At 36.4% G+C, this 18,181-nt stretch overlaps 1 protein-coding gene and 1 long non-coding RNA gene across 3 annotated transcripts in view; one reads left to right on the forward strand and one right to left on the reverse strand.

Moving 5' to 3' along the window:
• LOC105609232 (uncharacterized) overlaps positions 1–18,181 on the reverse strand; it is a 132,060-nt gene that overhangs the window by 49,516 nt on the left and 64,363 nt on the right. The window lies entirely within an intron of this gene.
• Positions 12,159–18,181, forward strand: part of LOC101116267 (calcium-activated chloride channel regulator 1) — a 30,218-nt gene continuing 24,195 nt past the window's right edge. Inside the window, exons 1-4 of the mRNA XM_012175248.4 lie at positions 12,159–12,337; positions 13,722–13,862; positions 14,058–14,205; positions 14,972–15,080. Coding sequence (XP_012030638.3) covers positions 12,179–12,337; positions 13,722–13,862; positions 14,058–14,205; positions 14,972–15,080 — 557 coding nt within the window. The 5' untranslated portion in view covers positions 12,159–12,178. The remainder of the gene's footprint in view (positions 12,338–13,721; positions 13,863–14,057; positions 14,206–14,971; positions 15,081–18,181) is intronic.

Raw genomic sequence — 18,181 nt, forward strand, 5'->3', positions numbered from 1 at the left:
AAATTAGTTTCAGCAAGATACATATAAAAATGAACCTTTTAAAATACTTGAGTATATTACTTAAAGTTCTTATGAAGAATTTTCTTGGATTATTATTTAAAAATTATGTCAGAGATAACTTATATGTGATACAAGCTATAAGTGGAAACTGAGGTCAATTTTAGAAGAGATTTTCAAATACAAATTTTGATTTTTCAAAAAAAAATGATCTTGAAGTTATTTTTGTTTACTATAAGTGCTACTGGCAAAGCTGCTTTTCATAGGAGTTTTAGGGACTATTTAAACATCCATGAATCAATAAATTAATTAACAAGAACTAATGATCCATAATTCATTCAGTGAAGATTTACTTTTGTGTATTCAATTTGTAATCAGAAGATATGTACCTGAACATTAGCATCATTTTTACTAATCACATGCCAGTTTTTTTCTTTTTATGTAAACTTGTTATGTATGGAGAAAAACACCCCAGGGTATTTTGAAGATCTAAATACAGATAATATATGTAAATTGTCTAGCATAGAACCTAGCAAATAATAGCTAATCAACCCTATAAGCTGTCCTTCCCAGTTTTCTTAACTGTAAAATTATGATATTAATTTATATCTCTCAGAGTAGTCATGGGAAATAAAAATGAAGTATGTATAGCAATGTATAAGCACCTATCAAAATGCCTGGCACATGGTAAAAGCTCAGTCATTATTCCATTAGCTCCTGATTTCCTATCATTTCATTTTCACATATTTGCTAAGTATCTACTTATGTGCAGTGGATCCTGAGCAACGAAGGTAAACAAGGCAAATGTGATCCATGCCCTCACAGAATTTATAATCTTGTGCTGGAGGAAAGACAAATTAGTCATTTAATTACAATTAGATGGTAAGAAAGCCTTCAAGTCTGTCAACTCAGCACTAGGCGCTGGGAATACAGAGGTTATATGTGCTTGCATTCATTTGCTTTGAGAAATTATTTAGGGAAGCCTGTCTACAGCATGATCACAGGTATGTCAATGAGGTCCTGACCATCCCTCAGTCTCATCTGTCATTTGGGTTCTATTGTTTCTCTGTAGTTTTTATCCTTCTTCACTCAGCAAGTGATTAATATCTGTCAATGACTGTTTTGTTGTCACAACATTCACATTCCTAAAATGTGAGTGGTAAATGGTTGTTTACTATAGTTCAAGTAGAGGGTAGCATCAGCATTGCTGACAACAGAATGTGACCCAGGGAAGAGGAAATGCTAATAAACTCTTCACCTTGTTACTCATGGAAAATCTCTTGCAGGTTCATGCAGGTGTAAAGCAGCTATTTACTTGAAATGATTTTTAGATCACTGTGTTCAAGCTTACCGCCTGTGCAAAGTTCTCCTGTGGCTTACCTTGGAGTGCCTCTTCCCTTCCTACATTATCTACTTGCCATCAGTAAATTCATTTCTTCAGGTTCAATTAAATATGGCAAATATTTATTGAGTGCCTATTGTGTGCATATCCTCAGGAACCTAACATTTCAAATATTCCTTGTGTGAGAGCAAAGTTCTTAGCCCTCCAAGAAGTAGGGGAAACCTATTATAGATGCTGAAGGAGAGACCGTGAGCAGAGGTTCAGCAGTGTCAGTACACTAAGCCAAGGAAGGTGCATTAAGCTGACAAGATAAACCTGGCATGGATGGACATGACTGAATGTTGAGCAGTATTCTTCTTTTGCACTTATTCTAGTTCCTATCCTCAAAACAAGAAGTATTAAAACATCACAAAAGAACCTCTTGAGAACTGTATAAGATACCAACCAAGGAAATGCCTGACCTCCCAGTGATTTAACACTTGGCCATGTTGTTATCGCTCAATTTTCCTTATGGAACATCATGGCCCCCCTCACCTCATTCACTACTCTAATATGTAGCCTAAACATATCACTTGGGAGCATTCCTCCCTTGTCATGGTATATCCCTAACACTGGATATGCCAGTCACAAAGACCTGACACCCTGGCCACACAGATTGGTTCAGAGGGTGAGCACAAAGCCCGATCCAATACAACCAGAGCCCCTTGTCTTGCTTGTTTAAGCTGAGGTACGTGACAAGAAGCTCTTTTTTCTCAGGTGGTGATGTTGAAAAGATATGAGTCTGAACTGTCAGCAACCAAAATTCCTGGCTTGTAGAGAAAGTCCGTCTGAAAGATGGATACTAACATGATAAGAGAAACAAAAGCAAGAAACAAAGTGTGATTCCTGCTCATCCTGAGGCCCCTAACCTTATTACAATTTCTAATAGAGTAATAAACTTGGCTTGTTCAAGGAACTGAAATCAAGTGAATGAGGAGACAGTGAAAGCAGATGAGTTGAAGATCTCAACAACAATGAAATTTTGGTGTCTGTTAATATAACTCCATGCTGCTGCTAAGTCGCTTCAGTCGTGTCCGACTCTATGCGACTCCATAGACGGCAGCCCACCAGGCTTCCCCATCCCTGGGATTCTCCAGGCAAGAATACTGGAGTGGGTTGCCATTTCCTTCTCCAAAGCATGAAAGTGAAAAGTGAAAAGTGAAAGTGAAGTCGCTCAGTCGTGTCCGACTCTTTGCGATCCCATGGACTGCAGCCTACCAGGTTCCTCCATCTATGGGATTTTCCAGGCAAGAGTACTGGAGTGGCGTGCCATTGCCTTCTCCGAATATAACTCCATAGTTAAATATTTAAATCATCTAGAAGGTTGATAGAAACACTATGGGTTTACACTTACAGTAATGTTGATTTGGCAGTTCAAGTCAACCTTCCTTCTTGTAATCAATGTTCCTCTGGAGAGTCTAGCAGTGTAATAACATGAGAAAACAAATAAAACTCATCAAGATTAGAAAATAAGTAAAACTCTCCTTGTTTGCAAATGATATGATCATCTATGCAGAAAATCCAACCTCTTCTGCAAAAGCTATAAAACTAATATGTGATTTTATCAAGGTTGCATTATACAACAACAATTTATTTTTAAAAATCCATTACTTCTGTGTGTGTTCAGTTGCCAAGTCATATCAAACTCTTTGAGACACCATGGACTGGCATGCCAGGTTTCCCTGTCCCTCCCAGAGTTTGCCCAAATTCCTGTCCATTAAGTCAGTGATGCTATCTAACCATCTTATCCTCTGCCACCCCATTCTCCTTTTGCCTTCAGTCTTTCCCAGCATCAGGGTCTTTTCCAACAAGTTGGCTCTTTGTATCAGGTGGTCACAGTATTGGAGCTTCAGTTTCAGCATCAGTCCTTCCCATGAGTATTCAGGACTGCTTTCCTTTAGGATTGACTGGCTTGATATTCTTACTGTCCAGGAGACTCTCAAGAGTCTTCTCCAGCACCACAGTTCAAAAGCATCAATTCTTCAGCATTCTGCCTTCTTTGTGGTCCAACTCTCACATTCATAGAGGACTTCTATAAAGACCATAGCCTTGACTATATGGCCCTTTGTTGTCAAAGTGATGTCTTTGCTTTTTAATACACTGTCTAGGTTTGTCATAGTTTTTCTGCCAAGAGCAATCATCTTCTAATTCCATGGCTGCAATCACCATCTGCAGTGATTTTAGAGCCTAAGAAGAAGAAATCTGTCACTACTTTCACCTTTTCCCCTTCTATTTGCTATGAAGTAATGGGACCAGATGTCATGATCTTAGTTTTGTTAATACTGAGTTTTAAGCCAGCTTTTTCACTCTCTTCTTTCAGCCTCATCAAGAGTCTCTTCAGTTCCCCTTGGCTTTCTGTCATTAGCATGGTATCATCTGCATATCTGAGGTTGTTGATATTTCTCCCAGATCTTGATTCTAACTTGTAATTCATCCAGCCTGGCATTTCACATGATGTGCTCTGCATATAAGTTAAATAAACACGGTGACAATAAACAGCCTTGTCATACCCCTTTCTCAATTTTGAACCAGTCAGTTGTTCCACATAAGGTTCTAACTGATGCTGTTTGACCCACACACAGGTTTCTCAAGAGACAGGTTAAGATAGTCTGGTGTTCCCATCTTTTTAAGAGTTTTCCACAGTTTGTTGTGATCCACACTCTCAAAGGCTTTAGCATAGTCAATGAAGCAGAAGTAGATAGTTTTTTCTGGAATGCCCTTGCTTTCTCTGTGATCCAGTGAATGCTGGCAATTTGATCTTTGGTTCCTCTCATTTTCTAAAACCAACTTGAACATCTAGAAGCTCTTGGTTCATGTACTGCTGAAGCCTAGCTTGGAGAATTTTGAGTATAACCTTACTAGCACGGGAGAGGAATGCATTTTTTAGTACTGCCCTTCTTGAGAACTGGGATGAAGACTGACCTTTTCCAGTCCTGCGGCCACTGCTGGGTTTTCCATATTTGCTGACATATTGAATGCAGCAGTTTAATAGTATCATCTTTTAGGATTTTAAATAGCTCTGCTGGAATTCTATCCTCTCCACTAGCTTTATTGGCAGCAGTGCTTCCTAAGGCCCACTTGACTTCACACTCCAGAATGTCTGGCTCTAAGTGAGTGATCACACCATCATGGTAATCTGGGTAATTAAGATCTCTTTTGTACAGTTCTTCTGTGTATTCTTTCCATCTCTTCTTGATCTATTCTGCTCCTATTAGGTCTTTACTATTTCTGTCCTTTATTGTGCACATCTTTGCCTGAAATATTCCTTTGATAACTCTAATTTTCTTGAAGAGATCTCGTGTTTCCCTTTCTGTTGGTTTCCTCTATTTCTTTGCATTGTTCATTGAAGAAGGCCTTCTTGTCTCTCCTTGTTTACTTCTATACACTAGCGAAACATCTGAAAAAATTTTAAGTGCCATTTATAATAATACTCTGGAGGAAGTAATGGTAACCCACTCCAGTATTCTTGACTGGAGAATCCCATGGACAGAGGAACCTCGCCAGCTGTAGTCCAAGGGTCACAAAGTGTTGGACATGATGGAGTGACTAAGCACATGCACTGTATAGAGATAATATGACAATAATTGTAAAAAAAAACAAAAAAAAACTTGTATACTGAAAACTACAAAATATACTGAGAGAAGTTCAGTTCAGTTCAGTTCAGTCGCTCAGTTGTGTCCGACTCTGCGACCCCATGAATCGCAGCACACCAGGCCTCCCTGTCCATCACCATCTCCCGGAGTTTGCCCAAACTCATGTCCATCAAGTCCGTGATGCCATCCAGGCATCTCATCCTCTGTCGTCCCCTTCTCCTCCTGCCCCCAATCCCTCCCAGCATCACAGTCTTTTCCAATGAGTCAACTCTTCTCATGAGGTGGCCAAAGTACTGGAGTTTCAGCTTTAGCATCATTCCTTCCAAAGAATCCCAGGGTTGATCTCCCTCAGAATGGACTGGTTGGATCTCCTTGTAGTCCAAGGGACTCTCAAGAGTCTTCTCCAACACCACAGCTCAAAAGCGTCAATTCTTCGGTGCTCAGCCTTCTTCACAGTCCAACTCTCACATCCATACATGACCACAGGAAAAACCGTAGCCTTGACTAGACAGACCTTAGTCGGCAAAGTAATGTCTCTGCTCTTGGATATACTATCTAGGTTGGTCATAACTTTTCTTCCAAGGAGTAAGTGTCTTTTAATTTCATGGCTGCAATCACCATCTGCAGTGATTTTGGAGCCCAAAAAATAAAGCCTGACACTGTTTCCACTGTTTCCCCATCTATTTCCCATGAAGTGATGGGACCAGATGCCATGATCGTTTTCTGAATGTTGAGCTTTAAGCCAACTTTTTCGCTCTTCTCTTTCACTTTCATCAAGAGGCCTTTTAGCTCCTCTTCACTTTCTGCCAGAAGTTAGATGACCTAAATAAAATTGAGCAATAAATAATATTTATGTACCAGAAGACTCAATATTGTTAAGATGATAATTTTCTCAAAACTTATCTATAAGTTTAACAAGATCTCACTAGGTTTTTTGGTAGAAAGTGAGAAGAAAATTCTAAAACTTGGAAATTGAAAGAAACCAGAATAACAAAAAATTTTTCTCTGAAAAGGAAGAACAAAGTTGGGGACTCACATTGTCTGATTTCAAGACTTACTATAAAATAGCAGAAGACTGAAAACTATAAGACATTGATGAAATTGAAGAAGACACAAATAAATGCAAAAATATTCCATACTCATGGATTGGAAGAAATAATTTAAATTTTTGTACTCAAAGCAATACAACTAAGCCCGTGTGCCACAGCTACTGAGCTTGAGCTCTAGAGCCCATGAGCAGCAACTACCAAAGCTCACATGCCCTGGACCCTGTGCTCCACAACAAGAGAAGCCACCACAATGAGAAGTCTGAGGACGGCAACTAGAGTAGTCCGTGCTCCCCACAGTTAGAGAAAGTCCCTGCACAGCAATAAAGACAGCCTAAATAAATACATTTAAACTAAATTAATAAATTAATATGTGGAATTAAGATATATGAGAAGGATAATATAAATGAAAAAGAAGGATTGGAATTCAAGTTTACTAAGGTCCTTGTTTACTCTGAAAAGAAAAGATAACTTGATTAACTTTGAACTTTGTTAAGACAAATATTCATATTAAAATTTTTAGGGGAAACAGTAAACAAATAGAAATACAGCATATAACTTCCAAACTATCAGAGGAGAAAAAATGGCAAGAGAACTACCTCATGATCATGAGACCAGCAAGTTAGCTCAGCTAGTTAAAGCCCACCACAAGAAAGACTTCTGCAGAGTTTATCTCTATACAGAACAATTAGTATTACACAAAGAACATTTTGTTTTATGGTTGGAGACTTTGGACCTTAGCTTTAGGTAAAAGATCTGTTTAGCATGTGTATTACTGGAGTAGATAACAGAAAATGTGTTACTTCCAGCATGAATGTATCAGTAACATTTCAAAAATAACTCGTCATATGACTTCCCAGTGGTGAGTTCTCTTCATATACCAAGGGCCATGCCTGACTTCTTAGCTTTATTGTACAGGATAGACTTGTGGTACTGAACACCCTATTTAATATTCTAAATAATAATGCTTTCTATTCAAATAGTATTTTGTATATACGGGCTTCCCTTGTGGCTCAGCTGGTAAAGAATCTGCCTAAATGCGGGAGACCTGGGTTCGATCCCTGGGTTGGGAAGATCCCCTGGAGAAGGGAAAGGCTACCCAGTCCAATGTTCGAGCCTGGAGAATTCCATGGACTGTATAGTCCATGGGGTTGCAAAGAGTCGGACACAACTGAGCAATTTTCACTTTCACTTTCCTTTGTATATACAAACAGTACTTACATTCTCATTTAATTACCATGGGAATTCTTAAAGGTAGATATAAATTTATGTTATAAATGAGGAGCTAGAGGTTATACAAGTTGACACCGTCTGTACAAAGTAAATTAGCAGCATATACAAGCCTCAAACTCTGGTCTCCTGGCTGTCTATAGACTACTTCAAAAAACACTCCCAAGTTGCTACTTTACTAAATTTCTTTCTCCAAAAGAAGTTTAATCATAATAAACTACAAAATGTTTAATTTTCAAAATGTTTATTTCGCTATACTATAAATTGTCTTCCTAACCCATTATGCCAATAATGTTTTAGTGTATATATCTATGTGTGTATATGAACATATATCAAACTACCAAAATGAGTTATTTCAGAGAAGTAGCAAATATTGATTCCTGGTAGATAACTAAGAAGAGTTAATCTAATACTGTATCCCTTCCTTAGTTTACCTCTTCTTTCAAATTTTTTAAACTATTTCTCACATTACCCATAAGTTTGTTTAGCAAACAACATCAACAAAAAATTCTTTCCTGGGTATTAAGGGATGAATGATTAAAATGCAAGCCAATTATAGCTTCTAAGAAATAGTTTACTGTTTATTAACAGGGTTCTTGAGTATTTTAATGAAAAGATATTACTAAAATCAAATATTTGTTAATTGGTATTTAAATTAAGTAATATTGATTTTATTGAAATATTAGAAATAGTTTTCAAACATCTATTGATTTAGAAAACATCACAAATCAAGTAAATTGATATTCTGTTAAACAGTTCTTTATGAATATTATATTTTGAATGGATATTTACACTTGTGTAATTTTTTAATATCATACATTGATGATTTGGAAAATACTGATTCACTGAGTTATGCAAATCTTCTAAATGTTGACACATTTCATTACACAATAGCAAAAACTCACATCAATTGATACCACCTACTACCAACCTTATGAGAAAAGTCTTTATCAAGTTTACAATATTTCCAAATTCTAATTTTTAAAAACTCAAATTTTATCATTGTCAACAAATAGTTAGTTGTCTTCACTTACATGACATTTTTGGGAAAAATATTTGCCAAATATCTATGTCTAAATAACCATATTTTGTCAATAATGCTTTCAAGTAAAACATGGCACTTATGACAAATGTGGCTAGTTCAGCTTATACCTTTTGTCCAAGTGGTCTTCCTTATTTGTGCTAAGGTCTTAGCAGTATTATCTTCTGCAACTTTTGCATCATCATCATCAAATGTCAACAAATTTAAATTTAAAAAACACAAATACTGTAACTTCTTAGTATAATCATCAAAATAGTTTTTGGCCTTTTAGATCTTCTGAAAGAGTCTTGGAGACCTTTAGAGGTCTGCAAACCACACTTTGAAGACCATGGCTCAGATCAACCTAGAATTATCCTTGAGCTTGAGATAGGGATAGCCTTCATTCGAGTCACATTAACGTTGAAAACACCTGGAAAAAATTGAAATTCTAGCAGCAAGGAGGAGAGGGTAAGTGGACACTGAAGAAACTTATAGAGTATTCTACAGCAATGTAGTAGTTAACACTTGGCTGAGATAGTGTTAAGTTCAAAAATCACAGTAATAAATTGCATAATGATCAGAGTCTCTAAATTGAAATAATATTCAACAATGTAGGAAGAACAAGAGAAAATCAATCAAGATAAGTACTAGTGTCCAGGATGCCAAGTAGATTGGAAGCACCTTGAAGAAGATAATGATTATAGCTTAATACACTAGCAGAGTGCCTGATACATGGCAAGTGTCCATTACGTTTGTTGAAAAAATGAACAGATTTGTAAAATAAAATAATGAAGAGAATAGTCATGAACGCAGAGCATGAATGTTGGTAGCAAATAAAAAAACATTCCAGAAGTGATGGTATAAAACAAGCAAAAAAAAAGGAAAGGCCAATAAAATTTTAAGGCAGCATCTACAAGGAGACTAAGCTAACAATTCACTGTATTCATCAGTTTAAAGTTTATGTAACAGTTGGTAAAATCTAGTATAATCTCTACAGGAATTAACTGTGACATCTAAGAACGATCGGACAGTAGCATGAGTGGGTGCGGTTCAAACACCTCTGAATCGGTGCAACATACCCATAGGAGAACTCTTAACATTTCTTTCTTCATATATCATACTACAAAGAATAGCATTTGCTTTTAATTCATTTTATGTAATTCTTTGAAAGGTAGTATATATAAAAAATAATTTGCTATTATCTCAACATTTCTGTGAGGCATCCAGACAAATATCTTTCAGGAGAAGAGGCAACAGGGAAAGAATAAAGAAATAAGTTTTAATAAAGATCATCAAAAGAAACTTAGAGATTAAGTTTTTGAAATTTTTATGACAATATGATTTTTTACCTCTGTTGACCATTTCCATTTCAAATACAGTTTAAAAATTGCTTATTGAAAGGTTTTCTGTCCTTAAAATAATCAAAAAGTGAATAAATTCTGAAAGACTTGTACTTAATTCTAAGTTTTCATGGCAAAAGTCTTTTGAAAATTCCATTATTCAACCTAAAATTGAAAAAAAGATAAAAGTTCTATTGATTTATAGCAAATAATCATAGTGGTCCCCATTCTTTTTACTCATACTGTCAAGTACTAGTCTGCAATAGAAACAAAAAGAAACTGCTTTCAAAATAATTTTCTAGGCTGATACTCACTGATTCATCCTTTGAGAAGTTATGTATGTTACATATATTTAAAAAACATAGATTCTGAAAGTGGATGACCTGAGTTCAAATCTCAAATTTGCAAGTTCTTTAAAGGCAGTGCCTGTGTTTTACTCATTTCTTTACTCTTTAAAGAGCAGGAAGAACACTGATTAGCCACTATGGAAAACAGTGTAGAGATTCCTCAAAAGTTTAAAAAAAAAATAGAACTACCACATGATCTAATAATTCCAGTCCTGGGTATTTATTCAAAGAAAGGAAAATCATGAAATAGAAAAGATATATGCATCCCTATGTTCATTATTGCATCATTTACAATAGCCAAGATACAGGAGCAATTTAAAGGCCCACGAACAGATGAATAGATAAAGATGTGATATATATATAATGGACTATTACTCAGCTGTTAAAAAAAAAATGAAATCTTGCCATTTGTGACAGCACGGACAGACCAACAGGGCGTTATGCTAAGTGAAATAAGCCAAATGCTGTATGGTTTCATTTATAAGTAAAACATAAAGCATACAACAAACTAGCAAATACAACAAAAAAGAAACAGACTCACTGATACACAGAACTAGTGGTCACTGGTGGAAAGAAGGAAGAAGGGCCAGGCAAGATAATGGTAGGGGACTAAGAGTTACAAACTACAAAATGTATAAAATAAGCTACAAGGGTATATTGTACAACACAGGGAGTATAGCCAATATTTTATAAGTATAATATAATCTTTAAAAACTGTGAATCATTTTGTTGTACACCTGAAACTTATATTTTATACCAGTAAGTGAGCAAGTAAGTGAAAGTGGCTTAGTCGTGTCCGACTCTTTGCGACTCCATGGACTATACAGTCCATGGAATTATCCAGGCCCGAATACTGGAGTGGGTAGCCCTTCCCTTCTCCAGGGGATCTTCCCAACCCAGGGATCAAACCCAGGTCTCCTGCATTGCAGGCAGATTCTTTACTAGCTGAGCCACAAGGAAAGCCCAGATACTTTACACCAACTACACCTCATTTTTTTAAACTGTTTATTTAATTGGCTGCATCAGGTCTCAGTAGTGGCATGCAGGATCTTTTCTTGCTGCACACAGACTCTCCAGCTGTGGCACAGGCTGCAGAGCACATGAGCTTCAGTAGTTGCAGCGTGCAGGCTTAGTTGTTCTGTGGCATGTGGAATCTTAGTTACCTGACAAGGGATCTAACTTGTGTCCTTGCATTGAAGGTGGATCTTAACCACTGGACCACCAGGGAAGTTCCTTTACCTCACTTTTTAAAAAGAATCACATGACTGTTAAAATGACCAAGGCAAGGGTCAGGTTTAGATTCATCTGACTCTAAAGCCAGCTCACAATGCTATGTACACAACCATTTCAAGCTAACAGAATATTGGCGGATTTGTGTTCAACCCAAAAAAGAAATGTAATTGAAGCATATTAACTGTCCAAGTTATATAAGGATTTAAAGCATTCAGTGCTATTTGAAAACAGAAATACCCAAGTAGTCATCACAGAAAGTAGGGGCCGGGCGGGGGAAACCCACTTCCCTCTTGACACATAGCTGTTTCCAACCAGTGTGCTTATATGACTTCCATCATCATCAAATAGGTATTTTACAGTCCTGGGTTCTGTTTACAGAAAAGTGCTCTGTGAAAGCATGAGGAACTGAAATGCAAAGCACCAGGAAATAACAGATGAAAAAGTCTCGTTTAGAAAATGAAACAAAAATAAATAAAAGAATTAGAGTAGGAGTGGCAGTGAATTAGGATTTTGATAATTCACTGCCACTTCTGCTCTAGTTCCTTTATTCATCTTTGCTTTGTTTTTTAAACATGGCTTTTTCATCTGTTATTTCCTGGTGATTTGCATTTCAGTTCCTCAGTTTTTCACACACCACTCTTCTGTAAACAGATGCCAGCACTGGAAAATACCTAAAACTATTTGATGATGATGACAATGAAGACAATGAATGACCACCATGATGAGGATGATGACTAACTACATAACCTAAAAGAATTCCTCAATTCAATGAGTATTTAACACCTTAGCTGTCTTAGAAAGTACAATAAATGCCCAGTATAATCCCTGTTACTACTTAACAACTGAAGAATTCTTTAGAATGAGGAAGTTCATCAAGATATTTTATAATACTTTTATGCAAATTTGGGGCTACAGTCAAATCTCTGAGTTATACAGATACATAAATACTCTCCTTACATTTCCAATAAGTTTATTGTAACATGGGCAAAAATGGTGCTCTGTCTGACTGTCATTCTGTTCCTAACTTTGCATCTCCTGCCTGGAATGAAAAGTTCAAAGGTAAATTTGATTAACAATGGATATGAAGGCATTGTCATTGCAATTAACCCTAGTGTGCCAGAAGATGAAAAACTCATTCAAAACATAAAGGTAAGAGAAAAGCTTATTATCCACTTATTTTTATTTTGTTAAGTACTCCAACTCATGTTGCCTAGGCAGATACGCACATTCACATAGAGTTATAACTTTCCAAAATTCCTTTGATAATATTCATCATTTATTTAGCATGTATCTAAACTGTCAAGGTTAATATCTGCTTAGTTTAAGTATTATGTATCATATATTAATAGCTTTAGTCACTTCCTTAATGAATTATTAAAAGGCCAAACTACTAATATTTTCAACTCATTAAGCTAAGAGAAAGATCTTCAAGCTTCTAGAGAATAATTTTGAAACTTTATGGTTACTTTTATAATGTTTAAAAAACTAACCTTATTTAAAGCCCTTGAGGTTCATTATCTTATACATTTTTTTCAATTTTTTCAGTCTTCACATTTGCTTAGCTCTGAAAATTTTGAAATTCTTAGGTATCTGATCACAAAGAAAATATTATATTTTTGAAGTTGACTTATTTCCTAATTTTCTTTGGGTTAATCAGTACAATATTCTATATATAGTACTCTTAATATATACTATTTTCTTTGTATCTCAATATCCCATTAAGGGGGTCAACAATGCATGCATGCTCACTCAGTTCAGTCGTATCTGACTTTTTGTGACCCCATGGACTGCAGCCCACCAGGCTCTTCTGTCCACGGGATTCTCCAGGCAAGAACACTGGAGTGAGTTGCCATGACCTCCTCCAGGGGATGTTCCCAACCCAGGGATCAAACCCACATCCCTTATGTCTCCTGCACTGGCACACAGGTTATCACCAGCACTACCTGGAAAGCCCACACAATATAGATTATTAATTACCCTTGCTGTATAAATTGAGAGAAGTTAAGTGATTTGCACAGTCATACATTAAGTAGCAAAACTAGAACTTGAAGCCAATGACTTACGTATTCTTAGAAAATTATTGCCTGGTAAAACTTTGCTTTTTATGAACACATTCCATATGAGAAGATAACTCAAAATAAATCTAGCAAATGGTTTTTTCAATTAACAACAGCATAAAATCAACCAAACTTTAAACTCCCAACCCAGTTTTAAGCACCTCTGTCCAATTCAAGAAGCAACTTGCTAACAGACTCCCAGTCTTAATCACCTTTATATCTCACCTAGCATCCTTACTCCCTGCTCTCCAGCTCATGTTGAATGCAGACCTGTAAAAATTAAAGAACTGATTTCTAGGTATATAAAAATGAGTTTACGAACTAGATAGACATGGTAAAATGTAACCTACTTTTCCGTTAGTCTGCCAAAATATTTGGGGAGATGGGCTTAGATCAGCTTCTTCTTGCGTGTTTGCACGCTTTCACATTCATTTCATTGTGAAACTGCTACTACAAGGTACTTTTAATTTTGTCAGGAAATGGTAAATGAAGCTTCTACTTACCTGTTTCATGCCACCAAACGAAGAGTTTATTTCAGGAATGTAAGCATTTTAATTCCAATGACGTGGAAGTCAAAATCTGAGTACTTAATGCCAAAACAAGAATCATATGACCAGGTAGGGTATTTTATCTAGCTCCTAAATTGTTTATTCTTGCTGTGACTTTTAGAAATTAATGCTCATAATTTTGAGTAATTACTAATGACTATTTAGTATTTAATTTAGTAATATTAATGTTCTAAATTTAGATGAAAATTTCCTTGTTTCTATTGCTCACGAGATCTGTTTTGGTTTGTTTATTCTGCCTTTTAGGCAGATGTCATAGTTGCTAATCCTTACCTAAAATATGGAGATGATCCCTATACACTTCAATATGGAAGATGTGGAGAAAAAGGACAATATATACATTTTACTCCAAACTTCTTGCTGACTAATAATTTGCCTATCTATGGGTCCCGAGGTAAGGATATCTATTTCATACTTCTGTTTTTATTTCCACTGGAAACAAATATAACACTGTGATTGATGGTATTTTTTAAATTTTTAAAGGAAAAAATAAGTATTAATTAATATTTTTGTTTGGAAAGTAACTAGTTATGTTCAACCTAACTACATTTCTTTTGGTATGTGTGTTTAATAATAAAGTTAGCCATTTACTGATGCTAACTGATTTAACTTCTTTGGTCTAATGAAAGTTGTCAATTTCTAGATTTCCTTGACTCAGTTAGATTGATGATGTGGGGAAGGGAGACTTAAAATATAAGAAAACTGTATTTATATACAAGTTTCCCTCATTATTCAAAAGAAGTGTTCCTATGAAAATTTCATAAGTCAGAATGATATACAAGAAGCAATTACCATAGGACACATCTTGTTAACAGATACACAAAATATGTTGAGATAAATCACAGATGCTCACAGACACATTTCAAATCTATGAGGCTTGATACCAAGCACAGTTGCTAGGGAAGGAGCTTGGTGGTGCCACTCTTCCTGCTCTGGGTGTGTGCTGTCTGTAAAACAGTTGGCTGCAAAACAAATGCCTAATGCTATCTTTGCTTTTCACCTTTTTTCATAAAAGCAAAATCCTATTCAAATTTCTGTTAGTGAAAACAGGTACTAAGGTGGGTCTTTCATAAAAATGAAGTGGTGCATAATGAATTTTCAAAAACCAGGGATACTTCTGTCGTAAATATAAATTTTAAAGCTGCAATATTCTCTCATAGGCAGAGTATTTGTCCATGAGTGGGCCCACCTCCGATGGGGAATATTTGATGAGAATAACGGGGACCAGCCATTCTATATCTCCAGAAGGAACACTATTGAAGCAACAAGGTATCATTCTATTGAATAAATATGTTTTCAAATGTTTTCACTTATGAATTTTTAATTTTCTATAATAGGCAAACAAAGACTATCTTTGTGGTCGAGTGCTCACACAGTTAATTGCAATATTCAACCTGCCCCATTATATATCTAACAATTTCTGAGTATTACATTTTGGAAGCACAATCAATCAAAATTTGGGAATAATTTCAATATTCACGGGGTTGTATTAAAAATATGTTGTCAGAGGAAAGAGGAAGAAAAAAGTTGTAATCTAAACTTTAAGATATCTGAGAATTAGAGCTCAAGTTCCTACCCAATCTTTTATTCCATGTGGTTCAAAGCTTTTTAAGGTGAATCTGTTTCACTGAAATCAATTAAACTATTAGAGTCTCATGTTAAGTATATTTTATTTTCCATTTAATCTTGAGCTTAAAGAAAAGAAGTCCTTTTCATAAAAATAAGTGAAAATTTTGATTTTTTAAAGAATAGGTAGAATTCGCTCTTATTTATGAATAGATGAGATATTTAAATTAAAACTATCAAATACATGGAATAGTTAATGAGTATTAAAGAATAACAGAAATCAGTGTAATTATAATTGCTTTAGAATAAAAAAACATGTTAGAGAAAAGAGGTGTGGTAGAAAAATGCCTTTTTCATTGTTCGCTTTATGTCTACTAAGCTGCTAGAATCTTTCACAGAGACTTGGGTTTCAACCCAGGAAACACTGTCTCCTGTTCTCATGCAGCAATCCCTCCCAGCACCACCTCCCGTATTCAGATAATGCTTGTCAATCCTTCAAGTCTCAGTTTAAATGCTTCCCCCCAAGTGTCTCGAGGCTGTTCCCAAGGCAACGTGCACGGGCTGCTCTCACCGGCACGCGCGGCGTGTCTATGTGCGCTCAGGCACTCATTTGTGTCTCTTTGTGACCCCACGGACTGCAGTCCACCAGGCTCCTCGGTCCATGGAATTTTCTAGGCAAGAATACTGGAGTGGGTTGCCATTTAATCCTGAGGGTGCTTCTCTCACAGTGGGCAATAATTTTCTGTGTCATTTTATCTTCTCCACTAGACTTTAAGATCCTTGAGGACTGATTTTTTTTTTTTAATCTCCTAGCCTTGTTCATGGCATAAAGTAAAAATTAAAAAAAGACTCTATCAAACAACTACTTTTTAAAAGTTAATGAAAACAAATCTGTTTCCTTATCAGTCATAAAGATATATATAAAAACAAGTATCAAAAATAACACTGAGTTCCTACTGTGAGCCAGGCACTTTGTCGAAGGCAGTGTAAGTTTAATTTTCACATTTACTCTAGAGCTAACCTTCTGGGAAAATATGACTAATCATTTCTTTTAATCCTTGAAATACAAATAAATTCATTTAAATGGATTAATGGAATGAAGTTTAATATTAACACAGAATGGGATAAATCCTTCAGATAAATAAGAACTCTTTAGAATCTTTTACCCATACCCTACTCCACCTCAATCTCTGCCAGGTATTTGACAATTCTCTTACTTATAAAGACCAAAAGGTGTGAACACACAAGCATTTCTATACAGGGTTTATTTTCATTTCCTCTTTCAGTCTAGCTCAATAAGATGTAAAACGTAAACATAAAAACCACACATGTTTTTGTTATGTATGATATATACATCTATGTATATATGTATACATCTATATAGCACTATGGGCTTCTCTGGTAGCTCAGCTGGTAAAGTAACTGCCTGCAATGCATGAGACTCTGGTTCGATTCCTGGATCAGAAAGACCCCCTGGAGAAGGGGGTCTTCTGATAGGCTACCCACTCCAGTATTCCTGGGCTTATCTGGTGCCTCAGATGGTAAAGAATCCACCTGCAATGAGGGAGACTGGGTGCAATTCCTGGGTCGGGAAGACCCCTTGAAGGAGGGCATGGCAACCCAGTCCAGTAGTCTTGCCTGGTGAATCTCATGGACAGAAGAGCCTGGCGAGCTACAGGCAACAGGGTCGCAAAGAGTCAGACACGACTGAACGACTAAGCACAGCACAGCACATACAGCAATATCAGTTCAGATCAGTTGTGTCCGACTGTTCGCAACCCCATGGACTGCAGCACGCCAGGCTTCCCTGTCCATCACCAACTCCAAGAGCTTACTCAAACTCATGTCCATCAAGTCAGTGATGCCATCCAACCAACTCATCCTCTGTCGCCCCCTTCTCCTCCCACCTTCAATCTTGCCCAGCATCCGGGTCTTTTCAAATGAGTCAGTTCTTCACATCAGGTGGCCAAAGTATAGGAGTTTCAGCTTCAGCATCAGTCCTTCCAATGGATATTCAGGATTGATTTCCTTTAGGATTGACTGGTTTGATCTCCTTGAAGTCCAAGGGACTCTCAAAAGTCTTCTCCAAAACCAAATTTCAAAAAGCATCAACACTTCAGCGCTCAGCTTTCTTTGTAGTCCAACTCTCATATCCATACATGACTACTGGAAAAACCATAGTTTTGATTAGATGGACCTTTGTCAGCAAAGTAATATCTCTGCTTTTTAATATGCTCTCTAGGTTGGTCATAGCTTTTCTTCCAAGGAATAAGCGTCTGTTAATTTCATGGCTGCAGTCACCATCTGCAGTGATTTTGGAGCCCAAAGAAATAAAGTCTCTCACTATTTCCATTGTTTCTCCATCTACTTGCCATGAAGTGATGGGACTGGATGCCATGATCTTAGTTTTCTGAATGTTGAGCTTTAAGCCAACTTTTTCACTCTCTTCTTTCACTTTCATCAAGAGGCTCTTTATATATATATACACACACACACGTGTGCAAGTATATATGTATATGTGTACCATGAGTAGGAAATCTAAGAGGGTTTTAAGCATAATGTTGACTCTCCCCTCCCCACTGGGAAGCCACTCCTCTGTATCTTTTAACTCAATTAATGTTCACAACATGCCTGTGAGGAATTATCATCTTTAGCTCAAAGTTACAAGGAGCTAATAGATATGTTGATCACTTTAATGAACAGTGAATATTAATACATATGAATTAACATCATTGTTCTTGTTGAAGTTTATGGTGAATAGGGGTAGGACACTGTGCCTACTTTTGCCAAAATGGAATTTGGTA

The sequence above is a fragment of the Ovis aries genome, chromosome 1, assembly GCF_016772045.2.
Source record: "Ovis aries strain OAR_USU_Benz2616 breed Rambouillet chromosome 1, ARS-UI_Ramb_v3.0, whole genome shotgun sequence".
Classification (NCBI taxonomy): domain Eukaryota; kingdom Metazoa; phylum Chordata; class Mammalia; order Artiodactyla; family Bovidae; genus Ovis; species Ovis aries.